Genomic DNA, 25,650 nt, shown 5'->3' with positions numbered 1-25,650 from the left:
GCCCTTAGTACCGGGTCTGGTTTTAAGAAGCCATTGAGCTGTATCATATTAGGTCCTAAGGGTGGGAGGTGTTCAAGGTGGGCTCCTACTCTAAGGCAGTACAGCTGTACAAACTTCTGACTAATCTCCAAACTGGATTCAAAACCTGTAAGGACCAGGAAACTCTCCTGCAGCAAGGATTTCTGGCATGTGTAGTAACAATTGGGACTGCTGGGGATTTACAGTTTACCTTTACCTCATAAGAAGAAGTCTCCCTGACTCTGAGCTAATTCTGGTGAAGATGACATTGTGGCAGAAGTAGATTACTTGCTCTCCTCTCTATGGTGCTATTCTCGCCTTCTGCGCTTCCCAGGGATGTTGCCACTTCCCTGGTGCTCTCCATCATATTTCCTCAGTCACTCCAGTCAAATTATAGATGTTTAGTCATTGTTTTGATCCCTTTTAGTTGGGGGAACAAGCACCAGGTAACTATAGTCAGTCATCTTTCTGACTTCACTTGGACAGGTATTTTAATTAAGTGCCATTTCCAGATTGACTTCCTCTTTTATTTAGGATTACTTTAAATGATAATTTTATATTTATAAGTGGACAGGATTTTTTATTGGCTAGTCTTTTATTATTAATTTGTAATTCAATATTATTGAAATTTTTGGAATTCAATATTCCATTTAATAGTTCAATATTATTAATTTTTTGGATTTTTTGGATCATATAATGTAACAAGCATGAATTTAGATTTCTGTAATGTTTGATACTTTATTTCAGATCTAGGACATAAACACTTTAGGTCTAGGTCATGGATGACCATTTACGAATATTCTGTATGTTTATTTTTAATGTACTATCACTGTGGTGTAGGATGTCATGTATCTAATCTGTTTAATCAAATGTACATATATACTACATAAAAAGGTTGTTCATTGTGTTTTTAAAATTTACCCTAGGCATTGGTTTGCTGGAGCCAGCTCTAATTGGCTCATTAGGGCCAATGGTTAAATAGTTAGGAATTTTATGAGCCAGTTTTTAAACCATTGGTATTTTGAAGTCAGTATAGTGAGGTTTTTATAAAACAAAAATTGGCAAATGCTACAAAGTAACGATTTTTTTTTTTGAGAGCTCGTTTATTGGCATATCAGTGCTAGCCTCACTGATTTCTGTATATGTTTAAATTTCTAAAAAACTAGGTTAAAATATTTTTATTTTTCCTATTCATTTTTCTCTGTAAAACTTGAAGCTATACTATAATTTTCTCTGTATAATTTGAAGCCTCACTGATTTCTGTATATGTTTAAATTTCTAAAAAACTAGGTTAAATATTTTTAACTTATTTTTCCTATTCATTTTTCTCTGTATAATTTGAAGCTATACTACTAGGCACATAAACATTCATAGCTATTATATCTTCTCAGAGGGTTTATTTATTTTCTCAACTTTTATTTTAGGTTCAGGGCATATATGTGCAGGTTAGTTACATGAGTGAATTGTGTGTTGCTGCGGTTTGGTGTATGAATGATGCCATCACCCAGCTAGTGAGCACAGTAATCAATGAGTAGTTTTTCAACCCTTGTTCTCCTCCCACCCTCCCCCCACACTAACTCAGTGCCCAGTTTCTATTTACCCCCACTTATAAATGAGAAGATGTAGTATTTGATTTTCAACAGAAAATCATTAAAAATCATTATTTTGCCTATGATAATGGCTTCCAGCCTCATCCATGCTGCTGCAAAGGATGTGATTTCCTTCTTTATATAACTGCATAGTATTCCAAGGTGTATATGTATCACATTTAAAAAAATTCAGTCCATTGTTAGTGTGGAATGACAGCAGGGCCTCAGCGATGGAGAGTTATTGGCCCCTGGGGCAGGATACCCTCTATTAGTGGGTCTGGTATCAAGAAACCGTTGAGCTATATCATCTTAGGTCTTAGGAGTGGGAGGTGTTCAAGAGTCAGTGTTAATGAACATTCTCAGAGAGTTTTAACTTTTATCCATGTGCATTATCCATTATATTGTTTAGTACTTCTCACTTGAATTCTACTTTTTCTCTATTCTTGTTACTACAGTCATATTTACTTGGCATATCCTTTTTTTGTAATTTTTAAGCATTTCGTATCATTTTATTTTTGTTTCATTTCTTATAAACTCATATTTTAAAATGTATCTGTCTACTTTTTAACTAATCTTAGTATCCATCTCTTAGTAGTCAAATATAGTTTATTTACATCTTTGCTTGCGTGAGTGAATGATTACTGGTATGTTTAGACTTACTACTGCCACATTGCTTTTTCTGTATATTTTTACTGCACTTTCTTTTTTTCTTCTCTCTTTCTGCCTGTCCCCACTACCTCTACTGCTATTACAACCTTCTGTTAGATTCTTTGAGTTTTGTCTGTTCATTTTATTTTATTTTGGTTTGGAAATTATACATGTCTGGCTTGGGTTTTTTTTCGTAGTTAAATTTTCTCTTGACTTTTTGCAATTAATCAGCATAAGTGTATTTCAAATTCCACAAATAAAATAATCATCACAGTATGAGTTTACTTCCTCTTCTTCCTTTTCCTACACCATTTCCCCCAGGGAGAAATGATTTTCTTGGCACATTGCTACTTCAAAAAGTACATGGCTAAATCAGTAGTTGCCTAGCATTGGGACTGATGATACAGTGACCGAAAAGGAGGATAAGATAATTTTTTATAATTACAAATATTTTCTATATCATGGTTGTGGTAGTAATTTCATGAGTGTATACTGTCATCAGAAGTGCATACTGTATGCTTAAAACAAGTGTATATTTTATTATCTTAAAATTGTATCTCAATAAAGTTTATTTAAACGTCAGAATGTCAGAGAGAGTAAGAAAGAATCAGCAAGATGTAGAGAAAGCCCATTGCAAGTTACATCTCATGAAATTATACTGGCATGGTTTTTCCAGAAATACTTAGCAGTTTGGAACTTGAAATTGGTGGGATGAATGCAGGAGAAAGATAAAATGTGGGGTAAAGTTAGTGTGCTATTTAGGATAGTATTTATTACAGTGACTGGCTGGGCCACCTTCTGGTTAGGGAAGCTAGTGCAGCTAAGATGCTGATATTTGTGAGAATAAGGACAATCTATTTATAATATAAACAAATTAAAAATCAAATCCAGTAAATACGTCATATGTGCTTATTATATGCTTAGCATGCTTATAGGTGTTGTAGGTACTGTAGGTACAGTAATTAGTAAGATACACAAGGTTTCTGACCACAAGAATTTCACATTTTTGCAAAATGAATGATGTCAAAAATGTACTTTAATGAATTAGTGATTTAGACTCAAATGTAAATGTTACTAATTCTGCATTCTTTCTTATATCCCACATCTTTTTTGGATAACTTTTTAATTTTTCTGGAATGCATTTTTTACATAATTATTTCATGGACATTCTGTGGGTCTTATATTTTCTAAGATGTGCTATGAAAGAATGTGTTTGCCCTCTTTTTCAAATACTAATAACTTTCTAGGTTCAAACTCATACTCACTTAGAACCTTGAAGATGAATTCTCTTGTCTTGTAAGTACCATGATCAGATTCATTCTGATTTTTGTCCTTAAATAGCTTTGTATTTCGTTATCCTGGAATCAGGAAATTCAATTTAAATTGCTGTGTTTTTCAATTATCCCTTTTATGCCCTGTCAATGTGAAAGCTTGTGTTCTACTTCAGCTCTGTAAACTTTTATTTTATGACTGTTTTGATTATTTCATTCTGTCTGTTGTCTCTTTGCTGTCTGTTTATGGAACTCCTTTTGGATACTATGTTGGAATTTCTAGACCTATCTATCTCATAATTTCCAACTTTTTATTCTTTTGTAGTATGGTTTGGGATAATTTCTTCACTTTAGCAAGTGTTTGAATGAAGTGCTTTTGGAAACTGACCAAAGGAACAGATATCATTGATTGTTTCTGGAGAGTACGTTAAATATATCTGTGCTGCCCCGAGGAAGCTGTCCATTGTTCCTGCCCTACAGAATTATACTAGCTGGGATTTTTCAAAAACATTTATACCAAACATTTTCCAAAACATTTGCACCAAATGACAATAGCCCATGAACATAGTGCTACAGAAAACTATGATCAGAGAATGGTAAGAGAATCTATCATATATCCCCTCCAGCCACCTAAATGAATATCCCTTGTTTACCTTAAATGATAAACTACCTGAGGTGTTCCTATATTTATTTATTTATATAAATATATTGTTTAAATATATATTAAATATTGTTTAAATATATATTTATATATATAAATATATTGTTTAAATATAGTGTTTCTATATTTACCCACTATTTGTTTAATTAATGCTTTTTGATAGTGATTAAAACTAAGATGTCCAAATCTTACTGCTACCTCTGTCCGTGGCAGTTCAAAGAATATTTATGCAGATTATTGTTTGGTTTGGAAACATTTCAATACAATTAACAAATTTGTCTTATTTTAAGCATTCCAAAGGACTTAAAGGTATTTCATTTAAAAAGATACATATATTTGTATACCTTTGTATGCAGTAGTTACCTAATCTTTTTTTTTGTTTTGTTTTGATAAACTGAAATTTATAGGCCTTATAAATATGTTGGGTAGTCTTATAGGAGAATTAATACCAACCTCAGGTCTTATATTTGTATGAATGAATTTTTAAAAATCATTATAGTAACCCAAATTACTATAGTTTATATTGGGGTTTATTTAGCCTTGATATTGAACACAGATTAAGTTTGAGGAAATTTCTTGTTTGAAAATCTCACATTGGTGTCAATTTAAAACAGCTTGAAAGCAATTACTGAAAATGTCTTAATGCAATTAATGATAGGAAGATTGGAGATATTTAAAGATATCACTTTCTCAGCTGTGCTTAAATTAGGACTGATTAAGAGAGCTGTAGCGGTCAAGAGCTGGCAAACCAACTGTTTATTTATCAAAACCGACTACTTATTTGTCAAAATCACCAACCACCTGTTTTTATAAATAAAGTTGTATTGGAACACAGCCATACCCATTTGTTTATGTGTTGTCTATAGCTGCTCTTACACTAGAGTGGATGAGTTAATCACTGGCGACAAAGTCTGCAAGGCTTGAAAAGCATGAAACATTATCTGGCCCTCTACACAGTGTTAACAGTTGCTGCATTAAACAATGGTGACAGTTTTGTGGAGTCCTGCCGACCACTACTTTCACACTGTTAGGAAAATGGCTCACAGTCATCTGCAAACACGCTATACTTGTTTGCATATGGCCTTGCTTGGGTTCTGCCATCTGCCTCAATGCTGCTTTTCTCCTTTCACTCATGGCTAGAATATATCCGACCTTCAAGGTATGATTCAAGTAACACTACCTTTATGAAGTCCTATAATAAAGAAATGAAGTAAAATTTCCTGGACAAATCTCCCAACCGCTCCCTTACATATAGTCTGAAATCCCTTGCCCCTCTCTTCCTTGTACTAGCTTTGTATACACACAACAGGTTTAAATCCAGTAATCTACCTATTCCAGGTTTTCTTTCCCTTTCAGCTTACTGTGGCTGGAGAAAACACATACAGCCCTAATGACTAATCTCACTCTACAGCCATTCACAACATTGATCCTTCAATAGGCCAGGCTCTCATACTATTCTCCCAGTTACCTAAATGGCTATTTTGTGTGTCTTCTTCCCTGTCATCCTCCTCCTTTCCCCATCCTCCTCCAATCTTCACTTTCTGCTCATGACTTTTTATCTTAATTCACTGAGAAAATGGAAGTAATAGTAGAAAACTTACACCTAGCTACCAGCCCCACCCCCCTTATAACTCAGCATTCCTTCCTGTGACAGTAGATGACTCACCCCCTCTTGGAGGTGAGCTAACATCCTCATCCTCACTTGCTTGCTAGAGAACATTGCTCTCGCACTTCCTACCCTCACCAACATCCTTAATTCCCGCTCTCTAGTAAGTCATTCTCATCAGCATGCAAACGTGTTGTTATTTCCACCACTTTCTACCACCTGCTACAACCCCCTTGCCTTCCACCCTTTTGGAGCAGGATTCTTAAAAACATTTCCTGCACTAGCATTTACAAAATCTTTTCTTGCCACTTTCTCGTCAACCATCCCAGGCAGGCTTCCCCTTAAACATGCTATTGTCAGAGTCATCTGACATGACCTCTGGGTTGCCAAGCCCACTGGTCAGTGCTAAAACTGTGTCTTGCTTGGCCTATCAGTGCATTTGATGTGTGTCCATCATTCTCTTTTGCTGGATATACTTCCCTTGACTGACTTCTAGAATATGATACTCTTCATTTTCCCCTTTTCCAGTAGTCATTCCTTTTGATTTTTCTTTCCTGGTCCTTCTTTTATAATCCCTGACCTAATTGATACTGAGGTATCCCATGCTTAGGTTTTGGTCCTTTTCTCTACCTACACCACTCCCTCATGAGCACTCTCATGAGTCGCATATCTATTTCCAGTTCAGTAACATTCCTGAACTCCAGATTTATGTATCCCATGGCGTATTTGGCATTTCCTTGTGCATATCTAATGAGCCTTTCAAACTCAGCATGTCCAGAACAGATACTTCTGACCTGTCCCCTCTTCTCAAGGCATCAGCTCTGTCCAAGGCTTGCTTGTTTCAGTTGATGGCAGCTCCATCTTCTCAGGTGTTCAGAGGAAAAGACTCAGAGTCGTTCTCATTCTCTTGTTTCCTCCTGTACCCTACAATCTGTCAGGAAATTCTACTAGTCCTGTCGTAAAAATTGTTTCCAGACTCTAACCGCATGTCTGTATCTCCACTGCCACCCGAAGCAGATTCAGGTCCTCCTCTCCTCCACCTTTCTGACCTCATCTCAGACTATTCTTGCCCTTGCTCACTCCACTGGCTTCTTTCCTGTCCCTTAGACTCAGAGCCACACAGTTGCCTCTGCCCTATCTATTCCCTCTGCTTCAAATAGTCTTCACTGAGATACCACCAGGGTTCACACCCTTGCTATCTTCACCCTGACCACCCAGAATTTCAACCTCACCCTTCTTTCCTTTTTTCCTTTTTCCTAGATAATTTTTCACTCTCTAATAAAATACAAAATTATAATAACTTATTTGTGCATTTTCTATATAGTCCATCTTTCTTTCTGAAATCAAAATTGTGTTCTGCCATCATTGATGTATTCGAAGGTCATAAAAAATGCCTAGCCTTTAGTAAATGTTCAGTGAATAGTTACTAGATGAATCAAGGAAAGTGATGCTGTCTTATAATCTCTATATTCTATTCAGTCTTGTCATGTTTCTAGTGGTTTGAATGAATGGATGATGTATTTAACCCAATACACCAATACTTGTAAATCTTTTATTCTTGTATGTTTAATTAATTTTAAATGTGTGATTAGACAAGTTAATAAGCAGAATAAAACAAAACATCAAGTATGTCAGATCATCTTTCCTCACTGGGAAGAACTATAATATTGGTATAGAATGTAAGATGTTTACAGTTATTTTCACAAGCAATTATTTGCTTGGGAAACAGCAACGGCATGAGCCCCAACAGTATCTGAGTGAAGAATATTTGAAGCAGGAGGAAAAGCTAGAGCAGAGGCAACTGTATGACTACGAGTCTAAGGCACAGTTTTCACTTCAGAATGAACACTACAGAGATGCCTGGCTGTGTGAACTTGCTCACCTCACGATGTACTTTCCCTGGGCAGTACCATCCTGCTGCGATTTCAGTGCTGCCGTGAGTCACCAGTCACCCTGCAGTGAGACCCGGTCACAAGATTCCAAACAGTTCCTACCCTGTGAGCTCCTTGAGGACAGGGCTGGGATTTAGTCTCTTTTATTTCACAGGTCCAGAGTTCTAGGATGGCAGAATGGTTTCGGGTGCCAGGCCCCGCCTGGTTGCTCTCCATGGGCAGTAAGGGACTTGACTCCCTACTTTCTGGTGCAACACTCTTCAGCCACTCCAACTATGGCTTAAGTGGCCCCAGCTACAGCTTGACCCACTGCTTCATGACATACAGATGTTAAGCCTTGGTGAAATTCATGTGGTGTTAAGTCTGCAGTCTCACAGAATACAAGAACTCAGGGGGCATGGCTTCCTCCACCTTGACTTCAAAAGATGATGCTGACTTCTTTGGGGCACAGGCAGAGACTTTGCACAGGGGCAGAACCACTACAGAGAACCCCCAACATGGCAGTGCCTCGTGGAGCCAAGGAAATGGGGTTGCCACCAAAATACCAGAACTATGGTTGACAATGTAGAGTTGTAGTCTGGAGAAGTTTCAGGCATGAGACTCCAACCCATGACAACTGAAGCACAGGCTGAGCCTAGGAAAGCCGTGGGATCTGACCTGCTTGAGGCTTTAGGGGTCCAACACCCACTCAGTGCCCAGGATGCAGAGTATGAAGTGAAAGGAAATTATTCTCCAACTTTAAGATTTAATATTGTTCTCCTTGTTGGGTTTTGGACTTGTTTCAGATGAGTTATCCCTCTTTTCTTATTCCCCATTTTAGAATGGGAATGTCTATTCTATACCTTCGCACTTTGTATTTTGGAAGCAGATAACTTATTTTGATTTCACAGACTCGTGGTTACAGAACATTTGCTTTCAGGATGAAATCTCACCCATATTTGATATAGATAAGTATTAGCTAGATGACTAACTAGATAACTAGATTAACTAGATTTAGATAAGTATTAACTAACAGTATTAACTTTAGAATTAATACTGGAGTGATTTTGAGCCTACTAGGATGGAATGAATATACTTTGCATTGTATAAAGGGCGTGAATTTGGCAGAGAGGGGAGGGTAGGGGCAGAATGCTATGGTTTGAATGCCTCCACCAAAACTCGTGTTGACATTTAATTGTGATTGTGACAGTGTTAAGAAATGGGATCTTTAACAGGTAATTAGGTACCTCTTTAGGCACTTTCATTAGGGCCCTCACAAATGGATTAATGCAGTTACTGAGGGAGTGAGTTTGTTATTGCCTGAGTGGGCTCCTTATTAAAGGGTGATTTTGGCTGAATTTCCTCTCTGTCTTGTGTGCCTGCTTTCACCTTGTACCCTTCTGCCACAGGATGACCTTTAGCAGATGTCAGTGCCATGCTCATGTACTTCCCATCCTGCAGAACTGTGAGCCAAATGAGCTTGTGTCCCTTATAAATTAAGTCTGTGGTGTTCTCTTCTAGCAGCAGAAAATGGATTCAGGCAGCAAGCAGAGCTATAAAATACTTCCTTTTTTCTTTTCTTTTTGAGATGGAGTTTTACTTTGTCACCCAGGCTGTAGGCATGATCTCGCCTCACCACAACCTCCGCCTCCTGGGTTCAAGCAATTCTCCGGCCTCAGCCTCCCGAGTAGCTGGGATTACAGGAATGCACCATCACACCTGGCTAGTTTTATATTTTTTAAGTAGAAATGGGGTTTCTCCATGTTGGTCAGGCTGATCTCAAAATTCAGGTGTTAGGCGATCCGCCTGCTTCGGCTTCCTAAAGTGCTGGGATTACAGTCATGAGCCACCGCGCCCGGCCAATACTTCTTTTCATCTATACTGGCTTCCAACATCATGATTTGGTTAGATACCTTTGTGGACATTTTCTGTTGCATTCCTCCATGTTTGGCAATCACACTCTATTGTGGAGTATTCTGGCTAAACACTTAGTTTTCTTTTATTTATGCCAGCAGGATGTAGTTGAGCAGGGTAGTGAAAATCCATTGTGACATTGTAAAGGCTCACTGCTATAAGAGGCCAGGAATGAAATTGTTTATAAAAGTAGCTTAGTAAGGCCTAATTAAAAATTATATCGCCCACGGCACTGCTCAATCCCAAGTCAATAATATTGATTTTTGAAAAATGTGGATTTGAGGATACCACAACTAAAAGGGAGGTAGGGAATTTAAGAAACTTTGGATGAAATGATGAAGATAACTGTAAAGTCCTATAAAAAATTTGAAGCACTGAGGTAATATAGACAAAGGGAATAATTATAAAATGAGAGTGATAGAGAAGGTTTGCTTTAAATAAACCAATCAATGAGTGATTTAGATAGTATGTAACAGGAAGATTAGATTTGATACATTCTTGTGGACAAAAAGGTATTTCTACTGGATACACCTTTATATCTTGCTTAATACCTAAATAAGTGTTAGCTTTTTCTTTCTGTGAGTTATACATATTTTAAAGCAGCCATTTTTATATTTCAGAAACATCTGAAAAGTATAATAATTTAATTATCTGAGTTTATGGAACTTAATTCAGTGAATATTTGTGTCATGGGTTGTGGAAGATTTTGATTTTTTGTGGAAGAGGTCACCACATAGATACTATTTTAAAGGGCAGAAAATAGTTGTTTGTATTTTGGTATATTTTGGTTATAAACTGCTTTTAATGACATAGAGTTGAATTTAGGAATGTTTAATCTTCACATTATTCACTTGATTTGAGTGAGAAAAATAAAATTTTCTTGGCTACAGAATTCTCAAATGATTAACAGTGGTTTATTTAAAAGACTGAAGATACATATTCAGTGACTGTAGAAATGACTACTGCTGTTGTAAACTAACAATCAGTACTTCTATAAATCTAAGTATTTGTTTTTTCTTTTTACTAGTATGACTCTGGAATTTTTCAATTCAGGGACATAATATAATAGAAAAGTTTTGCAAAGTCTTTGTAATTAGACAGACCTGGTCTCAAATGCTGGCTGTCATGTACTTGCTGTGGACCTAGAGCAGCTTACCCAAATGCTACTAACCTTCCTCCATAGGATTATTGTTAAGATTAAAGGTGATGCATCTGTTAAGTAACTAATAGAGTGCTTATTAAAAGGCAGGTGTTCAATAAGTATAAATTCCCTCCCTTTCTTTTTCTCACTAGTCCACTTGTGTTTTTAATGGATCATACCTTACCCTAGGTTGTATTGTAGGAAGCATCGTGGATGGATGGCTGCTGGAAATCCCCTGCCATAGCCAACTCTTCTTCAATACCTAAGGATTTACTGTGGCTTTGAGTAATGAGAATTTCGGTAAGAAAAAAAAAAAATTGATGAAAATAGCATATGGAATTTCCCTAAAAGGTCGTTTGAATCTCAGAGTCTTTGCAATAAGTTACATGGTTATTCTCTAAAGATCTTGGGATATCATAGATGTATGTTCACATTTGGATTGTTCTTATTTTGAAAATAAATTAAATCAGTTTTTAAAAACTCTATTGACCATCTTGAGGCTCTTCTTGTCATTATAAATGTGTTATTTCACTTATCCCACTCTTTTGTGTTCTCTAAATGTCTTTGTACACACTAAATTGTGTACTCTTAGAGGGCAGGGTGTGGGTATCATTCATCTTTTCAGTGTAAACAGAAGGAAGCATGAACAATCAGTGGTTAAGGTGGCAGTTAACACTGCTTTCTGAAACTATAAAAGCTTTGACAACACAAAAGAGGCAGGTGAAAGTATCAAAACTCTGGTAAGTTCTAGGATAAATGATTTTCCTAAATCACCAAGAAAAATTATTAGATAGTCACTCTCGAGATGGAATACAGTATCTGTAGTTGGTTCCATTTTATCCAATTTTTCACCAAATAATATTGATATAATTGATTTTCATAATTTACGTGAAGTTAATATAACTAGTGCATCTCTGTTATTAATGCATGTTATTAACCTGTGCTTTATAAAATATTTTGGCCTGTTAAAACAGAGAGAAGGATGAGGAGGAGGTCAAAGATAATATAAAAACATTAAGTGGAAGTGGTGACATTGGTATGTATGTAAATTAACAAATATGTCAACTTTGTTAAATTATCTTTGACATGCATCTGCAGAAATATCTGTTAAGGAATTTTGTGCATAAGACACAGAGTTGGAGGTAGGAGAGAAAGCAAAAAAAAAGATAAATTATAGTTTTATTATTTTTTGATAAGGAGCATTAATTATGAAAATATGAAAAAATTACATCTTTAGACCTAAAAATATGTTGACATGGTATTTTAAACCTCACTTTTTAACTAAAAAAGTAACCATTTGTCTATGATTATATTTTTCAGAAACCACATTTGAGAAGTAGTTCCATCCAGTGCTACTTGTGTTTACTTCTAAACAGTCATTTTCTAACTGAAGCTGGCATTCATGTCTTCATTTTGGGGTAATTTTATCTTTAGGCATAAATAATATTATGTTCATGGTCATGATGACTGTCCTCGGATATCTTTTCCATTAAGTTAGTTTATGTTCAGTTTGCTTATATCTCTAGGTACTCAGTATCTGGGGGATAGAAGGCAGACTATAGAGATTCAGAGGAGGTTGGGTAAACACCTAACTGAGCGTTTTTCTACATTGTGGTAATAGTACAAATGAGCATTATAGCCCTCAAATAAATTGGGCCTTTTGATATTTAACTGAACTTGGAAATGTGCCACTTACTGATAGACTACATATTTTTCACAGCAATTAAAAGTAGATATTTAGAATTTGCTTATGTTACTTCTTATCTGTCCCTGACATTGACTCCTCCTATCCCTTGATCCTTATCCTAGTTCAGTTGAAAACATTTCTTTCTTTCTTTAAGCCTTTTCTTGTTTCCTTCTAATAAAATTCATATGTTTCCATGACTATTAACTTTTTTCTTCTCTCTTAGATGCAGCTAATATACCCAGTTGACCCAAAGCACCTAACCTATAGTTATATAATCTGACTCTCATTTCAGTTTTATTCTACTAATGCCTTCATGGTATTGGGAACCATAGATTTGTGCAGGTAATTCTTTATCATAAGACAGATTAGTGTTGACTATCATGCTTCTGTGTAAGATCCATCAGGAAGTGAGGGATTATTTTTCCTCAAGCTGTAAGAATCATTCCAATGTCAGTATAAGTGTATTTTGTCTGGATATTACATTTTAATTTTTATGAAATTTATGAAAGTGAGTAAGTATATGATCATTCAGCCTACACTGGGATGAGGTCTGTAATGTTTATGGAGAAAGCTGCTGCAAGCATAGTAAGAGCATGAGCAACATGAAAGGGGCATGTTTAATGTTTTGTAAAAAAGCATTTACTGTCAAAATCATTACATGAAAATAATTATTACTTATTTTAAGAAATTTACCTATTTATTAGACTTCAAAGTCTCAGTACATCTCTACTTAAAGGAAACTAGTAATTCATTCAAAATCATTTACTGAGCCTTGCCACACATCTGGCACTGTTTCTATTTCACTGTGATAAATTGAGCCAGTTTATTTATAAAGTATGCCTACAATGAGGCTTTTCTCTAATCCAGGTTGGTGAAGCCTCAAGTTATCATAAAATGTCAAAGTTGTACTATATGCTCAATGTTTATGTTCAGCTACAAGGCTGTTGAATGCACAGAGGGAAGGATAACACTGATTTTTTCACTAGTCAGAATAAAAAATTATTGATTGCTCTTTTGCTTATAGTATTCATCAAGATGAACAGGCTCCTTCAAAATGCTTTGCTCATGGTTTTTCTTTCAGCTGTTTCAGTGCAGGGCTCCCTAAAACAGAAGCCAACTGGGTGAATGTAATAAGTGATTTGAAAAAAATTGAAGATCTTATTCAAGTGAGTACTCATTTTTCCATATAATGCCTGGTAGAACTGCTATGGAGTTTGTCTCTCTCTGTGTTTTTCTGTCTGTCTTAAAGAAACCACACTTGAAACAATAAGATTTTTGTAGAAATTTATGATCTTATAAAGGTAAAAAAAAAATCTTTTCTTTACTGTTTTATAATCTAATTATCTTTAAATCTTAATTTATAAGCGGCCCAGCCTGATGAGTTCTAGTCTGCACAGGTGAGGTATTCTCTTCCTGTATCTGGAGAAGCCAGATATCTTGGTGGCATCTGCAGGAAGAATGGCTTGACCCAGAGAAGAGCTGTTGTTTTTTGTGGACTAAAGGCCCTCTTTTCCCACCTTGAGAAAATAGATTGCCTGACCTAAGGAAGTGCTTCCTGCCATAGAAGGTAATACCAGCTTCAGTGGAAGGCTCAGTGGCACCAAGCATACCAAAATAGCACCACAAAGTTCTGAAAACTAAATTGTCATTGGATTCACAGCATTAAAAAGTAGGTTAGAACTTGCATGCTAAATCCAAACAGGCTGACTGCATGCTAAAATAGAAGATTTAAATAGGACCAGAGTGTCCTAACATAATAGACATGAAGCCAAGATACAATTGAAAATCACCCATTGTACCAAGAAATAGGAAAGTTACAACTTGAATGAGAAAATATAGTCAACAGACTACAAAAATGAAGGGGATCAGATGTTGGAATTCTCTGACATGGATTTGAAAGCAGACATTATATAAAGTGCTTCAAAAACCAATTACAAATGCCCTTGAAGCAAATGAAAAACTAAATGCCTTAACAAAGAAATAGAAGATATGAAAGGAACCATATAGAAATTATAGAACTGAAAATACAACTGTAATATAAAGCAAACTGTAAAGGTTCATTAGCAGAATGAATAACAGAGGAATGATAGTTAATTTGACAACAGAATACTAGAGAGACAATTGACTTAAAAAAAAGAAAAAGCATCACTGATCTTGAGAACAGTAACAAAAGATCCAGCATTCCTGTGGTTAGTATCATAGGAGAGTATGAGAGTACACCAAGTAAAAGAGAGAGATTGGCTGAGTTGATAACAAAACACCACCCATCTATACTATGTATAAGCAGTTCAGTTCTGGTACAATGACATACATTGGTTGAAATTTAAAAAGACAGAAAAAGATATACCATACTATAATGGGTTGAATAGTGTCCCCCCAAATTTCACATCCACTTGGAACCTTAAAATGTGATCTTGTTTCAAAATAATATCTTTGCAAATATAATTAATGAAATAAAGATGAGATCATACTAGAGTGGAGTGGGCCCTAAATCCAGTGACTACTGTCTTTATTGGAAAAGGAAAGGACACAGAGGAACTCACTGGGAAGAAAGCCATGTGAAGATATAGCGGAAGAGATCAGAGTGATGCCCCTATAAGCCAAGGAAGGCCAGGGATTGCCAGGATCCACCAGAACCTTGGGAAAGTCAAGAAAGGATTCTTCTCTAGACCCCTCAGAAGGAACATGGCCCTACCAACATCTTGACTTTGGACTTCCAGTCTCCAGAACTGTAAATGAATAAATTTCTGTTGTTTTAAACCACCCACCTTTTGGTAGTTTATTACAGCAGCTCTAGACTAATACACATGCATACATTAATTATAAAAAGCAGAAGTGGCTAGATTAACATCAAATAAAGTAGACGTCACAGAAAATAAAATTACTAGAATACAGAGGGACACTGCATAATGATAAAAAACAAATCCATGAGGAAAACATAATGTTCTTAACTGTATACACATCAAACAACAAAGCCTCAAACTTTGTGAAGCAAAAAATAATAGGGCTAAAAGAGAAACAGACAAATCCACAATTATTCTTGAGGATTTTACCGCCGCCTCCTCCGTAACTAATGGAAGTACTAGACAGAAAATCAGCAGGGGCATAAAAATACAACATAACCAACCAACAGGATCTAATTTAATACATAGACCACTACACCCAACAACAGCAGAATATACTTTCTTTTATCAAGACTGAATATATACTGAGTCATAAAAGAAACTGTAAAAATTTTTTCAGAACTTAAATCATGCAGAATTTGTTCTCAAACCACAGTGGAATCAAACCAGAAATCAGGAAATTAAATACAACGGGCAAATCTCCAAATGCTTGGAAATTAAATACTATACCTCTGTATAATACATGGGTCAAAGAGTAAATCTCAAAGGATATTCATAATACATACAATGAAAAAAATGAAATATAACATATCAAGGTATATGCAATGCAGCTAAAGCAATACTGACAGGGACATTTTTTTTTTAAATCAAATGAATACATGAGAAAAAAGGAGAATTATCAAATAAAAAATCTATGTTACCACTTCAAGAAACTAGAAGTAGAGCAAAACAAATTCAATACAAGCATAACAAAGACAATATTTAAATGTAAGAGCCAAAATTAATGAAATTGAAATCAAGAAAACAGTAGAAAAAAGTAATGAAATATAAAACTGGTTATTTGGAAAATCAATACAATTAATCTTTGATAAGACTGACAGAAATAAAAAGAGAGAAGACACAGATCTCAGGGATGAAATTTGAGGCTGTCACTACAGAATCTGCAGTCATTAGAAGGATAATAAGAAAAACCATGAACAGTTTTATGCTCACAAATCTGACAACTTAGAGGAAATGGACCAATTCTTCAGAAACCACAAACTACCAAAACATATGAAGATGAAATGGACAATCCAAGCACTCCTGTAATCACTATATACATTGAATTCATCATACACAAGCTTCCAAAAAGGGATTTCCAAGCCTGCTGGTTACACTGAAACATTCTATCAAATATTTAGAGAAGCGCTAACAACAATTGTACAGTTTCTTCTAGAAAATAGAAGAGGAAGGAGCATTTTCCAGTTGATTTTAGGAGGGCAGTATTGCTCTGATGCTAAAACCAAATAGAGACATTACTAAAAAAGACAACTACAAAAATACTCATACCCATTAACTTAGATATTAAAATGCCCAATAAAATATTAACAAATCAAATTCAGCAGTGTATAAAAAGAATTATACACCATGATTGAGTGAGATTTATTTCAGGTACACAAGTCTTGCTCAATTATTTGAAAATCAAGCAATGTAATCTACCATATCGACAGACTAAAGAAGAAAATCATATGTAGAAAAGGTATCTGATAAAATACAACACCTCTCATAGTCTATGTCCCTCCCCATATGCCGCCTGGATTTATATGTTGAAGTACTAATTGCCAGTATCTCAAAATGTGACTGTATTTTGAGATAGGGTCAGTTAATAGAGGTCATTAGGGCAGGTCCTAATCCAATATGACTGATGTCTTTAGAAAAACAGATAAGGATATAGATACACAGAGACAGAAAACCATGTGAAGACACTGGGAGAAAATGGCCACCTATAAACCAAGGAGAGAGGACTCTGAAGAACCAACCCTGCTGGTACCCTGATTTCAGACCTCTAGCCTCCTGAATTGTGAGAGCATAAAGTTCTATTATTTAAGTCACCAAGTCCCTGGTACTTTTTATGGCAGCCCTGGCAGACTGATATAACACCTATCGAAGATAAAATTTCTTAGCAAAGTAGGTGTGGAGAACTGTCTCAACTTGATACAAAATGTGTTCAAAAAGTCTAGAGCTACCATACTTAATGGTGAATACAAGACTGAATGCTTTTCTGCTGGGACTGGAAACTAGGCAGGGATATCTTCTCTCACCACTTTTACTCAACATAATTGTCTGAGTTTTCTGTTGCTTATAACAGAATACCTGAAATGGGTAATTTATAAAGAAAATAATTTATGTCTTATGGTTATGAGACTGAAACGTTCAAGGTTGAGAAGCCACATCTGGTGAGGGCCTTCCTGCTGGTGGGGGCTCTCTGGAGTCCAGAGGTGACACAAAGCATCACAAGCAAGGGACTGAATGTGCTATTGTGCTAGCTCAGGTCTCTCTTCCTCTTCTTATAAAACTACCAGTTCCCCTTCCATAATAACCCATTGATACTTTAATCCACGAGTGGAATAGTCTGTTCATGAGGGCAGAGCCATTGTGATCCAATTACCTCTCAATACTGCCATACTGGGGATTAAGTTTCAACCTGAATTTTGCAGGGGACATTCAAACCATAGCAATAATATTGGAAGATTAGCCAAATTATAAAGCAGGAGAGAAAAACTATATGAGAAAAATAAATAAATAAAAGGCATGCAGATTGGAAAGGAAAATTATACATTGCCCCAAGTTTTTTGGAGGGAAAGTACTAAAAATGGGTATATTTTGTTTAGAAAATAATTCAAATTAAAACTACAATGACATATTATTACATGCAACTATAAGCATGTACAAAATTTAAAAAAGTAATGATGCTAAGTAAATATAAATAAACAAGGGTGATAATGCTGGCAAGGATGTGGAGAAACTGGATAATTCATACATTGCTGGTGATGATGTAAAATGATACAGCCACTGTATAAAATAGTTTGGCAGAATCCTATGAAACAAAACATGCATTTGCCTTACAATCCAACAACTGTACTCTAAGACATTTATCCTCAATAAATGAAAACTTATGTGCACACAAAAATATGTACATGAATGTTCATAGAGATTTTTTCATGACTGCCAAAAACTGGAAGCAAATGTGCTTTCGTTGTAAAAACTGTGGCATATCATGTCAGGGAATACTACAGAGTAATAAAAAGGAACAAACTAGTGATACCCACAAGGTGGGTGGATCTCCATGGTATTATGATGAGTGAAAAAAGCCAATCTTCATAAAGAAACTGTGGTACATTTATAAAACAGAATATTATCCATTGATAAAAAGAAATAAGCTATCAGGCCATGAAAATAAATGGAGAAACCTTCAAAGCCATATTGTTAAGTGAAAGATAGGGATGCCAATCCGAAAAGGCTTCACACTGTATGATCCCAACTATGACATTTTGAAAAAGGCAAAGCTATGGAGACAATAAAAAGATCAGTGGTTGCCAAGGTTCGGAGGGAGGGAGAAATGGCTAGGCAGAGCACAGACTACTTTTAAAGCAATGAAAATGTTAACATATGATGATGGGTGGCATTATACATTTGTCAAAAGCTGTAGAACATACAACACAAATAATGAGCCCTAATATTCTATATAGCTAAGATCATAATAGTGACTCATCAAGTATAACAAACACACCACACTAATGTAAGATATTAACAATAGGGAAACTGGGGTGGAGGACAAAGGGGTGTATAAGTCTTTGTACTTTCTGATAGTTTTTCTGTAAACCTAAATGACTCATAAAAATGTCTATCAATTATTTTAAAAGCTAATTTCAGAAGGTTACATACGATATGAGTCCCTTTATGTAACATTCTTGAAATGATAAAATTATAGGAATGGAGAGCTGAGAAGTGGTTGCCAGAATTTAGAGAGATTGGGTGATGATGAGGTATGTATGGGGAGAAAGGTGACTTTGGTTATGAAAGAATAGCAGGATAATCCTTGTGGTGATGGAACTATTTTGTGTCTTAACTGTGGTGGTGGTGATGTGAATCTATGCAAGTGATAAAATTGAATAAAACTTCACACATATGCATGCACACACACTGTGGCACATAAAACTTGTGAAATCTGAACAAGGTGACTGCATTGTATTAATGTCATTTTTCTGATTGTAATACTGTACTGTGGTTATAGAAGATATTACCACTGGGGGAAGCTTGTTGAAGAGTACACAAGATCTCTCTGTATTTACTCTTACAGTTTCGTATAAATATTAAATGATCTCAAAATAAATAAATGAATTAAAAACAATTTAATGTTTTCAGTAGGTTGTGCTCATAATATTTAAAGCAGAGCATAGTTTTTAATATTGTCTAATTTTGTTTCCTTCCAGTCTATGCATATTGATGCTACTTTATATACAGAAAGTGATGTTCACGTGAGTATACTTTTTTCAAAATTGCTATTTGTCTCATTATCAAAGTTTTTAAAAGTATATTTTTGTAACAACTATGTGTAGTTTTAAAATCTAACTTTTGGTGTGTTTCTATAATATATGATCAATGAGTTTTATTAGTGATTGTTGAGATGGGACTGGGGGCAGATAGCTACATAAATGCTATTTTTGTAATGGTGCCAAATCAAAATATTAAAAAAGTCTTTTCCCTCAATGCCAAACAAGATGCATTATAAGTTTTTGTGATACAGTTGCATCATAATGCAATTAGAAGCAAAAATCAGATTAACATATTCAATTTAAGAGTAGCCAACATACCAGTTATTTCCAATGCTGTAATGTATCACCGTCTGCAATCATATTTTCCATAAATTGCTTAAAGTCATCCATGTTCTGCATTTTACATGGTTCTCTACATTTGTCAGAAAAAGATTCTGATCAATTATTCTTTGTGTGAGAAAAGAAACATAACCCATGAAACTTCTTGGAATTGAAAAGTGATTTTGAACTTATTTCATTAATACATTGACATTTACTAAGGCATGTAGGATTTGTCATTTTGGTGGTGGTCCTTCCCTTCGGGATTGTTACTAAAACCAAGAAATGAATCCCCAACTTCACCTCAGGGAAAACAAACTCTATGTCCTCCCTCCATTATTCTTCAATTAGAACTTCTTTTACATAGATGACTTTCTAAGCATTGGAAAGAAACCATAGCCAGAAACTAGAAAAAAGAGATATTCACCAACCAATTGGGTCATGCTGCTGCACAAAGAAATTGTCTCCCTCCTCTGGCTACAGCATGTATTGTTTTTCTCTGCATTTTTTGTAAAATGGAAAGTAGTCAATTAACCACCAAATTCAGCATCCTGAGATTGCTTTTTTGCAATAAGATAACTTTGCAACCCATGGGTTATAGAAACAACCTTAGACTGCAGTTTAGATTTAAAAACTGACTCCACCACTCTTTACTTGTGTTACCTTGGAAATTGCTAAACATTTCTGAAGCTCAGTTTTATTACTGCTGATACGGTGACAGTATTTGTCTTTCAATCCTAAGCAGTGACTGTCGGGGTTAAGGAATATTACCAGTGCTGGGCACATGGGTGTATTTCTTCATTTTTTCATCCATTCAGTAAGCATTTGTGAAGTGCCTGCAGGCTCCCAGGCACTGTGCAAGGTATTGAGAACACAAAGTCAAATAATGGTCAAATCCCTAGATATTCCTTGTTTCCTTTCTTTAAGTTCTTGTTAAAGTAAATGTTGTGGAAAACATATTTTTGTGGCACCTAAGAGCCTTTTCTGATTTGGCCAGCCTGTGAGTGGACATTAGTCCTGCTTTGATTTTTCTAATAAATTTCTTGGAATTGCTTCTCTCCCTCTGGAACTTTGGAACTTGAAAGAATAGTATAATTAGCAGCTACCACTATTTAAAATGTTAACAACGCAATTTGATTCTAAAACTTCTTACAAATGCACTGTCTATGTTGATATTTTCAGAGTCTAAGGCCAGTATTATTACCCTTTCCACAGGGGAAATGTGCTCAGTGAGAAAAACTGGCCACTATTTCTACATTTTCTAGTTTCATGTTCTGTACAATATTGCCATCCTTCTTGATTGTGTTTTGTTGGTTTGTTTTGGTTTTTATTTCAAAGCCAAAAGAAAAAAAATTAAGCTGCCTCCTATGTAAAATGTCTTAAGGATATTGTGTATCTTTATAAAATATTTGGATTAACTTTTTGAAAATCAAAATTACATCAGTATGAAAATTAATAATCACAAAAAATTAATTGTTCTTTTTAACTTTTATTTTTAGCCCAGTTGCAAAGTAACAGCAATGAAGTGCTTTCTCCTGGAGTTGCAAGTTATTTCACATGAGTCTGGAGATACAGATATTCATGATACAGTAGAAAATCTTATCATCCTAGCAAACAACATCTTGTCTTCTAATGGGGTGAGTTTTCCAACAGTTGCTTAGAGTTGCATCTTATGTTTTGGGCCTGATTTGGAGAAGTCGTTCATGGACAAGCAGATCCTCCTAAGGGGCACTTAGGAGAAGGAGTCCTTTTCCAGTGGAATGGCATCCAAAAGTGGCACCAACTCCAGCATGCACACAATGCTAAACTGTTCAATGATTTATTCAGTAGACAAACATTTACAGAATCATGCCAGGTAGTGTGCTTCAGTGCTAGAATTATAGTTGCAAACCAGACAGACAGGTCACTGACCTCAAGGTGTTTATTGTCAGGTGCAGTGGATAGACATTAATCTAATTACATACTCAAGTGTCTAACATCAATAATAGTAACTCACATTTATTGAGTTATTACAGTGTGGCAGACACTGTTCTTTGAGCTTTAAATTGTTAATTCATTTAATCCTCATGACAAATCTGAGAGATAGTTATCTTTATTTCTATTTGAATGTTGAAGAAATTGTAGCACTGAGAGCTTGGATCACTTGCTCCAGTTTATACAGCTAGCAAAATGAGGAGCCACAATTCTTACCCGAGCAGTCTGTCTTCAGAGTCTGTTATCTCATGAGAAGATAAATGCTTTAAAAGGATAACAATGAAAATATTAATAATTTGAGTATAATCTGGGACATTCCAGGCAACTTTAGCAGTAGAGGGTTCCAGGAAAGCAAATTCTAGGTACTCATATGATAGGCTGGGGCATCAGCTGTGCAAAGGCCCTGAAGTGCAAAGAATTATGACTTTCATGGCAAAACACCAGTGGCCAAAGCAAGGTAGAGAGAAAGCAGTTTTTGTAACAAAGAGGCATAATCAAATTAGTTCATTTCATAAATACTTTTTAGCCCTCAGGAGACAGTATGAAAAAATACCCATAATCCCTGCTGTTAAAGAGGGAGGAAACAAACCAACCACTCAGCAAATGAGTAATAAGTTAGTTATTTATGAAGCCCAGTGGTGAAAAAGGAGGCAGGGTAGGGGGACTGGGGCTCCAGTTAGGGTAGGCTGAACTAATAAGCTGCCATTTAACAAAGATGTGAGGGAATGAGCCTTAAGGGTATCTAGGGACATATGTTCAGGCAGACACAACTGAAAGTGCAAAGACCCTGAACTTGTGTGGGTGGACACCTTGACTTTTCTCTAAAAATACAATGCTGCTTTATGTCTTTGCTTCAGTGTAACCTTCTCAGTGATTTACCTATTTACAATTGTAATCCCTTCCCTATTTGAGTACTCCCTGTCCTCTTGTCTGCATGTCCCATTATCTGGAATACGATATATTTTATATAATGAGTATTGTCTGTTTTTCCCTACGAGAATGTCAGCTTAAAAGGGACAAGTGTTTTTGTCTTTTATTAGTACTATATCCAAATTCCCAGAACAGTGTCTCATATATATTAAATACTTTATATATGTATGAAATGAATTTATTAAGGTTTATAATACTCTTATGATGTTATCTCCATCTTATTGGTGGAAAGAGTGAGCCATGCAAGAGATAACTCATGGCAAAATAAATGATGAGCTCTTCAATGTGAATGCTCATCATGGCAGAGTGTGATATACATGCTGGAATGGGTGGGCAGGACTGCACAGTCAGAAGACCTGGATGTGAAGAATTTCAGTTGATTATGTCAGTTGAGATGAGTCAATATCTCTGTCTTCCTAGCTGACATGATTATTTTCAGGATCAAATAGGACAGCATTATATGAAATATGACAGTGCTTGGCATAGAGGATGTGCTTGATAAATGTTAGTGATGCTGAATTCCAAATAGTTAATGGATATAAAATCTAATTTTTATTTTTGCTGGCACAGCCTTCATGGTTCAGATGATCTCTAAAAAGTTTATTCTTAATTGCTACATTTGGAACATTCTAGTTATCCATAAAACTATGTTTGAATTACAACAATTTGTGGCATTCACCTAAATGGCTCAATTCAAACAGTGGGTGATTACAGTGCATCAGGCCCTGTGCTGAATGCTAGGGAAATAAACATACTGGCTTTGCCCTTCTGGTAGAGAGCTTAGAGAATAGTATTATAGTATAAAAAGAGTAAAACTTCATAATATGAATAGAATACATGAGATGTTGTGAGAGAGGTCTAAATAAGAGGTTCTGAGATGTAAAGATGGGACATTGAGTCCAGCCCTGGGAACCCAGGGGTTCAGAGAAGACTCCCTAAATGAGTACCTGAATAATCTTAAGTGTAAGTAGCAGCAGCTAAAATATGAAAGAATGTAACAGAGGAAAGCAAAGGCAGAGAGGCATCTAATAGTAAGCTGTGCATGGCAAGGAAAGCCAGATGCTCACTCAGTGTTCCTAGAGCATAACACTGAGGCACGGGGTATATGTGAAATAAATAGGTAAGGAACAGCTCATGAAGAGCCTGTGTGCTATGCAGGGAGGCATAGTCTTTATGCTAGAAGCAGATGATAGGAAACCATTGAAGGGCTCAAAGCAGGAACTCCATGGTCTGACAGACACAGCTTATTTTTCTCAATGTCCTTAACCCATTATTGGAAAAATAAACATATATCAAATCTCCCAGTTCTCTTTTCTCATAATTCTTCCTAATATGCTATTTATTTACTAAAGTTTTCATATCTCAAGACCTCACCATATGGTTCAAACGATATGATATTCCCATTCCCATGAATATATATTTAATTTAATTATAAATTGCCAATTTAATCTTTCTTTATATTTTGCAGAATATAACAGAATCTGGATGCAAAGAATGTGAGGAACTAGAGGAAAAAAATATTAAAGAATTTTTGCAGAGTTTTGTACATATTGTCCAAATGTTCATCAACACTTCTTGATTGCAACTGATTCTTTATAAAGTGTTTCTGTTACTAACGAACATCACTCTGCTGCTTAGACATAACAAAACACTTGGCATTTCAAATGTGCTGTCAAAACAAGTTTTTCTGTCAAGAAGATGATCGGACTTTGGATCAGATGAACTCTTAGAAATGAAGACAGAAAAATGTCATTAAGTAATATAGTGACTATGAACTTCTCTCAGACTTACTTTACTCATTTGTTTTTAATTTATTATTGAAATTGTACATATTTGTGGAATAATGTAAAATGTTGAATAAAAACGTGTACAAGTGTTGTTATTTGAAGTCGCACTGATATTTTACCTATTATGGCAAAATAGCATTTGTTTAAGGGTCAAATTATGTAGTGGCGGGGATGGGTACCAATGCTGCAGGTCAACAGCTATGTTGGTATGCTCCTGCCAGTGTGGAACCACTGACTACTGGCTCTCATTGACTTCCTTACTAAGCATTGCAAACAGAGGAAGAATTTGTTCTCAATAAGAAAAAGAAGAACTATATGTGAATCCTCTTCTTTACACTGTAATTTAGTTATTGATCTATAAAGCAACTGTTATGAAATAAAGAAATTGCAATAACTGGTATATAATGTCCATCAGTAAATCTTGGTGGTGGTGGCAATAATAAACTTCTACTGTTAGGCAGAATGGTGTGCAAGCTTGTCCAACCCATGGATTGCAGGCCATATGCGGCCCAGGACAACTTTGAATGTGGCCCAACACAAATTCATAAATCTCATTTTTAGCTCATCAGCTGTCATTAGTGGTAGTGTATTTAAAGTGCAGCCCAAGACAATTCTTCTTATTACAATGTGGCCCAGGGAAATCAAAAGATTGGATGCCCCTGGTATAGAAAACTAATAGTGACAGTGTTTATATTTCATGCTTTCCCAAATACAGGTATTTTATTTTTACATTCTTTTTGCCATGTTTATATAATTTTTAAAAAGTCCTGTTGATTTGTTGGAGCCATTGTTATCTGACAGAAAATAATTGTTTATATTTTTTGGACTACACTGTCTAAAATTAGCAAGCTCTCTTCTAATGGAACTATAATAAAGATGGAACATTTTTGTTTTATTATACATTTATTTCATCTTAATTCAATTCTGGTAATACTCACTGAGTGACTGTGGGATGGGAAATTATCTCTTAAGAATTCGATTTCTCTCCATTCCACAGTAAAAACTGGTTCTCTGTTGAAACATTCTTCTATCACCCCAGTGCCCTATCCATGTACATGGGTCTTATTGCTCTAGTC

General features: G+C 35.6%; 1 protein-coding gene across 4 annotated transcripts in view; it reads left to right on the top strand.

The window, feature by feature from the left end:
• IL15 (interleukin 15) overlaps window positions 1-24,972 on the top strand; it is a 98,337-nt gene extending 73,365 nt beyond the window's left edge. For 2 of the 4 annotated variants that reach the window (XM_023226003.3, XM_023226004.2), the window contains exons 3-8: window positions 10,909-11,019; window positions 12,040-12,137; window positions 13,488-13,572; window positions 19,503-19,547; window positions 21,383-21,520; window positions 24,256-24,972. In XM_023226003.3, the coding sequence (XP_023081771.1) occupies window positions 11,008-11,019; window positions 12,040-12,137; window positions 13,488-13,572; window positions 19,503-19,547; window positions 21,383-21,520; window positions 24,256-24,366 (489 nt within the window). In that variant the 5' untranslated portion in view covers window positions 10,909-11,007 and the 3' untranslated portion in view covers window positions 24,367-24,972. Of the gene's footprint in view, window positions 1-10,908; window positions 11,020-12,039; window positions 12,138-12,163; window positions 12,749-13,487; window positions 13,573-19,502; window positions 19,548-21,382; window positions 21,521-24,255 lie in introns of those variants that run through there. The other 2 variants (XM_023226005.2, XM_023226006.1) reach the window with 2 other exon arrangements.
• The last annotated feature ends 678 nt before the right edge of the window (window positions 24,973-25,650 follow it).

The sequence above is a fragment of the Piliocolobus tephrosceles genome, chromosome 3 (assembly GCF_002776525.5).
Source record: "Piliocolobus tephrosceles isolate RC106 chromosome 3, ASM277652v3, whole genome shotgun sequence".
Taxonomy (NCBI): Eukaryota; Metazoa; Chordata; class Mammalia; order Primates; family Cercopithecidae; genus Piliocolobus; species Piliocolobus tephrosceles.
This window is presented reverse-complemented; position numbering and strand designations above follow the sequence as displayed.